Raw genomic sequence first — 10353 nt, 5'->3', positions numbered from 1 at the left:
GTGGCTGTTCTGTCAGCCGGTACCGCGAGAACCCACCCGTTTCTAGGATGGCTGCCACGCGGCGTCTGCCCGCAGCTAAGATGGCGCCACCAGGGCGTTCTGTCCGCCGCCCGGCGCTCCCGGCATGCAGTGCGCGGGGCCGGGCACACAGCTGCCAAGATGGCGGACCTGGAGGAGCGGGTGTCGGATGAGGAGAAGGTAAAGGAAGGGGGTGGCCCCCTCTCCGCCGTGGCCCTGCGCCGCTGCCCCCGGGAAGGCAGTGGGTAGGAGCGGCGGGCAAGCTCGCCTGGTGGTGATGTGCCGGCCTGCAAGCGCTTCGGGGCGGACGGGCTTCCGAGACCACCGGGCCACTGCCGCCCGGTTGAAGGACCGGCTGTCCCTTGCCAGCACTTTGCCTTCCCATTTCCTCATTGCCTTCCCATTTCCTCATTGCCTTCCCATTTCCTCATTGCCTTCCCATTTCCTCATTGCCTTCCCATTTCCTCATTGCCGTTCGATTTCCTTATTGCCTCGGTGCAGCTGATGCGTCTCGGCCAGTCCTTGTGCATGAAAATGGACATAGTCTCAACCTAAACCAGGGGAGGTGTAGGTTGGACATCAGGAGGAGCTTCTTAACAGAAAGGGCAATTAGACATTGGAAGGGGCTGCCCAGGGAGGTGGTGGAGTCCTCATCCCTGCTCAGGGAAGGACTGGACGTGGTGCCCAGTGCTCTGGTCTTGCTGACAAGGTGGGAGTCAGTCACAGGTGGATTGCTTGGTGATCTTGAAGGTTTGTCCCAACCAAAATGATTTTGTGAAAATGTATTTTCTGTGCTGCTTTTCCCAAATCAGCAAAGTAACCAGCGTGTCTGTAAGGTGCTTTGCAATCTCTTCACTTCCTAACCACCCTCTGAGTGTGTTTTCGCATTTTCTGTTCACCCCAGCTGCTGACAGGAACTACGATGTAGATCCTGAGGATTATACTGGATGGAAAGAACTAAGTCGGAGCAAATAGAGCCATAATTATTTTAGGAAAGGGGAAATGAGCAGTTTGTTCTTCTTGGGTCAGAATGTGGAAAAGTTACTTACTGCAAGTTGTCTTGTAGGTAATAACTGTTGTCTGCACACAGTAGTTTAAAAATGCACTGTTACTCTTTCTTACATTATAGAAGTGTTACACTTACTGCTTGCTTTGTGTCTTAACATTCTGGAGGAGTTGTTCAGGCTCATGGATCTTCAGGGATCCTACAAGTCCAGATGTTGCTTTCATTTTTCCCTTAAAGTGCATTTTCAGCTTCATTTCAGTGACATCATTTGTGAAACAAGCAGGGCTTTAGAGGTGCAGTTCATCTGTTAGTCAATATTTAAGTTGTGTTGTTTGAAATAAGTATTCCAGAGCTGAATTGATAGAGGCCTTTAGAACATTCCATTTCAATTAACTCCATGCTTCACACAGGCAGAGGAGGATAACCTCAAGGGAGGATCTGAAAGAGAAACATGTAGCAAGGATTTACTGTAGTATATGACTATTCAGATGAGCCTAGAACTTTATATATGTTAATTTTTAAATTTGAGTTTAGAGGTACTTTAAAGTAAAGCAAAAAACCCAAAAACATCAATTGGGCAACAAAATTAATTCCTTCCATCCTCCAGACTTCGCTCCTTTATTCTCTTTGGGCGTATTTTAGGTAAGAGATTAATTTCTCAGACAGGCTGGAAGAGCTGGCTGTGTCCAGTCCAGAGAAGGAAGGCTCCAGGGAGACTTTGGATCCCCTTCCAGCTCCTAAAGGGGCTCCAAGAAACCTGGGGAGGGGCCTGGAGTCACAGGATGGGGGGGAGCAGCTTGCCACTGCCAGAGGGCAGGGCTGGGTGGGAGGTTGGCAATGAGGAATTGTTCCCTGGCAGGGTGGCAGGCCCTGGCACAGGTGCCCAGAGCAGCTGGGGCTGCCCCTGGGTCCCTGCAGTGCCCAAGGCAAGGCTGGACATTGAGGAGCACCTGGGACAGTGGGAGGTGTCCCTGGAGGAGCTTTAAGGTCCCTTCCAACCCAACCAGTCTGTGATTCTGTGATTTTCTTGTAAGTTCCTCTGAAATCTCCCATTTTGCTCAAGTTCATTCTGCTGCTGTTTTGCCAGAGTTTGAACTAACGGCTGAGCAGCTTCCCTTCCCCTCAGACACTTTCCCCATTTTAGAAGCAGGAAGTTGATGCTGCAGAACTGAAATGACACCTGAAATGGCCCCGGGGGCCAGGAAATGGGGCAGATTGCAGAAAGTCCTATTTTGGTGTTTCTGCAGAGGAGCATCCTGACACCACCCTCCAATCAACCGGCTCCGAAAACCAACAACCATTCAAGTGCTTGACATTTCAAGTTAATCACTCCCCAGCCCATTTCCTGCACCAAAGATTTCACTAGTTTGACTGAAATGTTTTCTGTTTATTGATCAATTACCCAAGATACTGTCTTTTTAATGTTTTCTTTGTATTGCTTAATTTCTTCAGGCACAAATAATGTATATCTATTTTTTGAAATCATTGCTAATTTGGAAGACAGTCTATTTTTATCTGAAGCTCAATCCAGTTAAGGCAGAGTTGTTATTTGATCCTGTTGGAATAAGGCAATTACCTTTTGTTTGGAAAAGTGTTTATTTCTTTTTGTGGCTTGCTTTAAATAATTATGTGACAAACAAAACAAACAATTTCTAATTAAAACAGGGAAGACTGTTGAGAAAAGTGAGTTATTTCCAGCTCTGGTGATAACTCAGGTGAAGCAGTTACATATATATACACAATTCTTTGTTTTGCTGCTCGGAATGAAAAGTAGAAAGTAATCAGAGTTCTAATGAACAATTCTTTAGTCACTTTCAATAAATGTCTTGCTAGACCAGAGAGGCTCGTTGGTCAGCTTTGTTAGCTGGAAATGTTAGCTGTCAGAGGAAATGGGATATTTTTATTATTCTAAGGGAGACGTTTAATTTTGTGGCATTTCCTTTTCTTTTCTTCCAAGATCTTTCTATTCCCTTTGGTCCTGTAAAAGCCATAAAAGATTTTATAATGAAAACCATAAACTCTTACCAATTCCAACAGAATCAATACTTGGACCACCTAAATTCTAACTGTGCAAGACATGTATATTGGATTTTGGAACACACTGCAGTTTTATTACACTTTTAGAAGAGACAGGGTTTTTCTTTTCCAGATTCAGAGTTTCTGGACATCGAAAGTTGGGTTTTTCACTTACTGATGCCTTCATCATCACGTGCCTTCACAGAAACCCAGAATGGTTTGGGTTGAAAGGGACCTTGAAGATCATCCAGTTCCACCCTTGCCATGGGCAAGGGCACTTCCCACTAGAGCAGGCTGCTCCGAGCCCTGTCCAGCTTTGGTTTGAACAGTCTTACAGGACTATTTCTACCTTGACAATGCATGCCTAGACTTCTCCCTAAATCTGCCACCTTCTGTCACTTCAGAGGTGGTTTTGTTGGTGAATTGCTTCAGGATGTGTGAACTCAGTAAGTTACCTTTTGTCTTTAATTACTTTTCTGCTTCATTGTAGGTGCGTATAGCTGCAAAATTCATCACTCATGCACCCCCTGGGGAGTTCAATGAAGTATTCAATGGTAAGCAATTAAGGAAAAAATGATCTGTGGTGTTTTCTTCATGTTTTATCTATTATAAGAATCTAAGGCTGTGTCACACCATACTGCTTTCAAGGTTAAGTGGCCTGGGAAAGCGTGCAGTCCTTCTGGACTATTTCTGCCTAATGAAGTTATTTAATCTTTTAAAGTTTGCATTTGTGCAGTTGAAAATAAAGTGCATAAAGAGAAACATTAGATAAAAAAATCCAGTAACACCCTTGGACCCTTTCTTCTCCAGATGTCCGGTTATTGCTTAACAATGACAATCTTCTCAGGGAAGGAGCAGCACAGTAAGTACTGAGATTTCAAACACAAGTCAAATTACCATCAGAGATCCTTCTGTTTTCTTGTACCCATCATTCTGTGACAAAGAACACCATTTGCTGTATTCAGAGCAATCTTACGTAATTCCTTAGCCCACCTAACAAAATACATAATGAAAGGTGTGGATGATTCTTTTTAAAAGCCCTAAATTGGAATTTGTGCTATATAAAACTGACAGGAAGGCATTCTGCCAAAAAGTTTAACTCTGCAGCAGCAGAAATGTCTGATCATGTTTAATCATCTGAGTTATAAAGTAAGTGAAGCCTGAAATACTGATTAATCCATAGCCTAAGTTCAGAAAAAGAAGTGCCCTCAATAAAAACTTTTCAAAATTTGTTGTTTGCTTCCACAGCTTCATCAGAAGGTGCTTAAAGATTACACATACAGGCTTTTTGATGCTAAGATCTATTTCAAGCTAGGTGACATGTCAGTCAGCAAGTCTTTGCATAAGAAAATTGTTTTAAATATTTGTCTATTCAGTTGTTTACCTTGCTGCTGTCTAAATTGTAGCTGGGGTGTTCCTGTTTTGCCTTGGCTTGCTCACATTTCCTCGGGCTATCTGCTGTTCTGCTTTTGAGCTCTGTGCTTTCCTGGCCATCACTAAACAAACCTGCTTTTAGACCTGGGGTTTTATAGCTATCTACAGTAAAAGGGATTGGAAAATCTTTTAGCAGTGCTTGTGCGTATTGCTTGCCCAGTTAAGTTGATGTTTGCAGTAATATAATCCTTGAGTCAGAATAAATGTGCACGTGCAGCTAAAGTTCATGTTCCTTTGGTGCTCCACAGTGCATTTGCACAGTACAACATGGATCAGTTCACCCCGGTGAAGATAGAAGGGTACGAGGATCAGGTAGGAGGAAACTTTGTACACTCGAGGTTGTATTACTGCACTGTGAAAAAGCAATAAAAATGTTGTTCCATCAGGATGTTGGCTCACAAGCCAACATCACCATCAGCTGAATCACTCATTCTGCTCACAAGGTACCACCCCTCCTCCTTCCCCCACATATCACTATGACAAACTTTCTTTGATAAGAATAAATCATTACCAAGATATTCTCTAAGTTCTGTGTCGTACTACTTAGTACATCCAATTCATTGTTCCTCAAAGCTCCATGCTGAAGTCACTGGAATTTTACTTAAGAGTATGAGTGATTAAAGATTACTGTCTATTTAAAGCTCACTTTAAAATCCTTATGTTGTTACTTGCTTACAGTTCCTACTGACAGTTGATAATAGATTCTTAAAAGTTTGATACATTTTCTGCAATTTTAATCCATTCCCAGCTACCCTAAAAAACAAACTTATCTTTGTTTATACCAAATCATTGATTTGGTGTAGTGATTATACCTAATACTATCCAGTCTATGCAGCAAAACAAGTTATTTCAGGGGTTTTTTAAATTCTTTTTTTTTTAGAACAAACAACAAGTCGTAGAGAAGCCAGAAAGCTGCCTGACCATCTGCTCTGTTCTCTGAGCCAAGCTCTGACCCAGCTTTTCTAGTGTCCCAGATGTGTTTATGGGAGTATGGGAGGCATATTTTAAGAGGGCTGTTCGTAGAAATAGCTTTGATGAGAAAGTTACAGTACAACCTGCAAAAAAACCCCACCCTTATAAAGTCAGTATTTGGGAAGCCAGAGAATTAAGGTGAAAAAGAAAAAAGAAGGGGAATGTGCAATGCTGCTTTGCTGTCTGCTTTAGTTGGTGTATTTTAGATGTAGTCACATCTGTGTACCCTTCTTGCCCAGAAGTAGAGCTATTTCAAAACATGGAACATGGCAATAAATGGTAGATTTCAGAGCAAGTGTCTCTGTTTCCTTTAGAAATGAAGAAGGAAAACAGCTAAAATAACTTTAAAGGCAAGGCAACTTGCTTCTATTGTAAGGATACCAAATTTTAAGCCAAATATATACATTATTATGGTTCAGCCTTGTCTGGGACAGAAATCTAAGTGCAGTATTACTGTGGAGAGCAGAGAGTTACCTTTAGCCTCACAAAAACTACTAATTTAAATTATTAATATTGAAAATTCTTGCTTTTCTTTATGTGACCTTATAGCTCAATGAAAGAACCTATTGTAACACTGATATGCAAGTAGGGAAAAACGCAAAATAACACATCTATATCAGCCTAAATGTATCATCATTTCAACTTCTATTCCAGGTCTTAATCACAGAACATGGTGATCTGGGCAATGGCAGATTTTTAGACCCAAGAAACAAGCTTTCTTTTAAGTTTGACCACTTAAGGAAAGAAGCAAGTGATCCCCAGCCCGAGGACACAGAATCGGCCTTAAAGCAATGGAGAGATGCCTGTGACAGTGCTTTGAGGGCCTACGTCAAAGATCATTACCCCAATGGCTTCTGCACTGTTGAGTATCCGTCTTGTTTCCCTGAAGGTGTATGGCTCTGAGCCACTCAGTGCCAGAGCAGGCTGCTGGCCAGAGCTGTTGGAATCCTCCATGCTCACTAGCATTTTGGCTAACTTTGGAATGACACTTCCAAAGAGGGTGCAGCTGTCTCGGTATGCACACAGAGGTCAAGATGAATTCGACCTTTTTCATAGGCATGACTGCCAAGCACCTTCACACCTACCCATAGTAGGATGCCTGCCAGGGGAGGGGTTGGACAATGTCACTCGTGGTGCATGTTCCCCGTGAGGTACCACCACAGCAGCCTGCACCCTGCTGCCAAGAACAGAGATGAAGAATGGCTTTCCTTAGCTCTTGGGCCTTTTTAACTCTTTTTCTAAATACAGGTTTATGGTAAATCTATAGATGGACAGCAGACAATTATTGCCTGTATTGAGAGCCACCAGTTTCAGCCCAAAAACTTCTGGTAAGACTATTTCAACATAGTGTGTTTTCTTCCTTTGCCTGGTTCCTCAAACCAACCCGTCCTCTAGCTCTGACATGGTCTGAAGGACAGGGAGTTTTGGGCTTCCCAAGAAGTTCTTTTCCTTCTGTAGTCTGTTTTCCTTGCAGCCCCCTTGGCACTTACCAAAACTCTTCCTGTGACCTCTCCAGAGGAAAAGGCATTAGCACAGCTGGATAGATACTCCTTTACATCTCTGGAGCTTCTTTGTATACTGAAGCTGTATTATATTCAGCTGGGCTGCAGAAATTTAACTCATTGCCATCTAAAATACTAAATCCCATGTGGTATTGGTGATAAGAAAACATCAGAAACAACTTGGTCGATAATTTCATTTTTATGCTGCTTCTTGGAAATAGTTTTTCATGCTTTGATTGCTTTTAGGAACGGGCGTTGGAGATCAGAATGGAAGTTTACCATCACACCACCGACAGCTCAAGTGGCTGCAGTGCTCAAAATCCAGGTGAGCTATTTTTCCTAGCAGTAAGAGGAGAAGCTACATTGTGCTTCTCTTACACAAATGCATTTGGCTCAGAATGAGATGCTGAAATGCAACAGAGATGTCCTTCTCAAGGCAGGATGTTATTAAACTAAAAAATTCAAGAAAGTAATTCTTAAATCTGGTATTCCAGGAATAGTCTCAGATCTGCCCTGTGGTTTATTATGTAGCATTACCCTGTAGGCCTCCACTTTGCTTCACTTTATAGGGCTAAAACCTCTACCTTGAGTCTTTTATAATTGCTCTTGTCTCAGCTCTAGGCATTTACTGATTAAAATAATCTTGAACAGTCTTGACAAAGAATGAAACCTTTTAGAAAATCCATCCTGCTTTTAGTCTCACGTAAGCAGAGAAGACTGGCACAATGCTCTGTTGTGCCATTTTAGCAGCATTTGGGGGCTCAGGAATTCTGGAGGGAGTGGTCATAATAAAACCAGCATTCTGTCTTTTTGTCCAGGTCCATTACTATGAAGATGGCAACGTCCAGCTGGTTAGTCACAAAGACATTCAGGACTCTGTACAGGTGTCAGTAAGTATGCTAAAAGATCTTTATGATAAGCAACTGTTTTCATTCCTTTAACAGCTCACGAAACATCCACTGCTATGACTGCATTTTCTTGACTTTGAAGTAATTTTAGAGTGAACAGTGATTGTGGTGTTAAGAGTCACACAGGAATCCCAGATTCCCAACTCAACTGCTTAAAATTCAGTCGTATTAGAAAGTCTCTATTGGAAAGCTTCTCTTGGTAGTTAGGGTTAAAAAGGACAGAATATGCTTTTCTATCTCTGTACAAGGGAAAGAAACAGTAAGAGACATATGCTCAAGGAAATTAAGAAATCCTCTAGTATGGTAGAGGGAGCAACAGCTGCAAAGTGACTCATTTTACTGTGAAGGTCCACTTCCTTGTTGCTCACTAGGGTGCAGCTCTGTTCCAGTTTGGAGCACAAGCTCTTTCCAGTATGTAGTAAGTGAAAGGAACACAGCTACAACCACAAGGCATAAGCTGATGATGTTACCTTTATCTATACTCAGCCTATCATTTGAGAAGAAATCTATTGTGTAGCTTATGTAAGTTGCTCTTAAACATGCTTTTTTTTTTTTTTCCTTTGCAGAGTGATGTCCAAACTGCTAAGGAGTTTATTAAGATCATAGAAAATGCAGAAAACGAGTACCAGGTAAGATCAGTAGTAGTTAAATAAAACATACAATCATATCAGTCTCCATTTGCAGTTAATGGAAACATGGAAAACTTGTTCTGTTCCTGGTTGAATCTGGTATTGCCTGTAAGAATTACTTAGAAAAGGGTAGCAGTATTTGTTTAAAAATATAGTTATAAAGCTGTAAAGTTACAAAGCTGTGTTGTAATTAACTATCAGGTTTGCTGTATGGTTTTTTTAAAGGGTTACAAATGATACCTGGAACAAGCATGGGAGGGGAGTGGGTGAGTCAATGTATTTTCCTCTGTGACAGTTAAAAATTCTGAGGAAGAAACTTGTGCAACAGCTTTTGCATTGTCCCAGTCTCTGTGCAAGGAGACTGGAAAGAGATGTCAGTGAAAATCCTAAGGAGATGCTGCTGCATTACAGAGGAGGTGAATGGAAAGCCTTTGACTTGCACGCACACTGATGACTGCATTAATTTAGTTAATAGCGTGCCTTACACCTTACAGAAAGGAGTTTGTGGCTTTAACACTAAGTTGAGTTTTCTCATAGTGTTTTATGTGTGCTCTAACGAAATCTGCTTGCCCTTGCAGACAGCAATCAGTGAAAACTACCAGACTATGTCAGACACCACTTTCAAAGCCTTACGCCGGCAGCTGCCCGTCACCCGCACCAAGATTGACTGGAACAAAATCCTCAGCTACAAGATTGGCAAAGAAATGCAGAATGCTTAATGCAGAAACAAGGAGGTGTATGAAACAGTCGTGTGCAAAAAAACAAATACGGTCCTATGCCAAGTAGATGGTTTTTAAACCAGAGCAGCATTTTTTAGGGCTTTCAAAGTTAACAGGTTTTCTAGCCTGAGAGGGAACCGTGGAACAAATAGTTGTCTTTGTGTTTTGTGTTTCCTGCCACATAAACTTCCTGTTGTAGCTGCATTTAATAGGTCATTTAAATTCAGCCATTCATGGCTCAGAAGTATAGCTGTTCTCAGTCACTGGCTGGAAAACTTCCTAGCTGGAAAAGCCCTATTATTACCCCAGGAGAGGGTGCAGAGCGTTCCCTTCACCTGTATCCAGCACTCCAGGTATCCAGTAAGTTTGTCAAACCTGCCAAGAGCTCACGGCGCTGCAAGACACAGTAAGTGCAAGACAGTGAGTCCTCGTGTATCCTTGTTCCCAACCTCCACAAAGCAGATGCCTGCAGGCTTAGATTTTGCTGTAGAAAATGAGTTTACAGGATCCTTTACAGAATTCCCTTTACTGACCCAGCTCTTCCAAGGACATAACTGTTTTTTAATCTGAAGATTTGAGCCATGTTCCCTAAAAGTGAACATTTTTCTTCTCCCCTCCCTCGTGTACGTACGGTTACCAGACATCTGCATTTTTACAGAACTACAAGATGAGTCACTGCTGATCCACAAGGGCTGGATGGTGATTAAAAATGCAAATGTCTACAAAATAATAGGTATGTTGTGCTTTAATGCTTTGTGGCAGGTTCATAGATTTGTATCACAGGTGTATGGATGGATAGTGTACAAAATAAATAAACTTGCACCAAAGTGAAAGAAAAAATCCTTTCCATTTGTCTCAGTTGTGGACAGTTTCTTGTCATGCTTAGAGGGGATTTTGGAATGAATCTCTTCTACATGCTTGCTCTGCGTTCCTATTTTCCCCCCTCTAACATCAAAGCTAGCAGTCATAACAGTTTCTCTGAAGGGGAGGATGAAGAGATAGACATATGCCTTTCTCAGATCTTGGAACACAGGTTCACTACAAAGTGAGCCTCCTTTGGTAAACTCCCTTTGCTTTGTTTGCACTTGGTTATCACTGGGCGCCTTGCAGGTTCTGTTTTTTAAACTGGTTCATGTCTTCTTGTTTTTA

At 42.1% G+C, this 10353-nt stretch overlaps 1 protein-coding gene across 1 annotated transcript; it reads left to right on the top strand.

The window, feature by feature from the left end:
* Window positions 1-45: 45 nt before the first annotated feature.
* On the top strand, window positions 46-10044 carry CAPZA1 (capping actin protein of muscle Z-line subunit alpha 1). Its single transcript, XM_059867703.1, has 10 exons — window positions 46-198; window positions 3531-3594; window positions 3851-3902; window positions 4723-4786; window positions 6101-6307; window positions 6695-6774; window positions 7195-7273; window positions 7767-7838; window positions 8423-8485; window positions 9064-10044. The coding sequence occupies exons 1-10, from the start codon at window positions 160-162 to the stop codon at window positions 9202-9204; spliced, it is 861 nt and encodes a 286-aa protein (XP_059723686.1). The 5' UTR covers window positions 46-159; the 3' UTR covers window positions 9205-10044.
* Window positions 10045-10353: the final 309 nt, after the last annotated feature.

The sequence above is a fragment of the Haemorhous mexicanus genome, chromosome 25 (genome assembly GCF_027477595.1).
Source record: "Haemorhous mexicanus isolate bHaeMex1 chromosome 25, bHaeMex1.pri, whole genome shotgun sequence".
NCBI lineage: Eukaryota > Metazoa > Chordata > Aves > Passeriformes > Fringillidae > Haemorhous > Haemorhous mexicanus.
The sequence above is the reverse complement of the archived record's forward strand: the minus strand, read 5'-3'. Positions and strand labels throughout refer to the sequence as shown.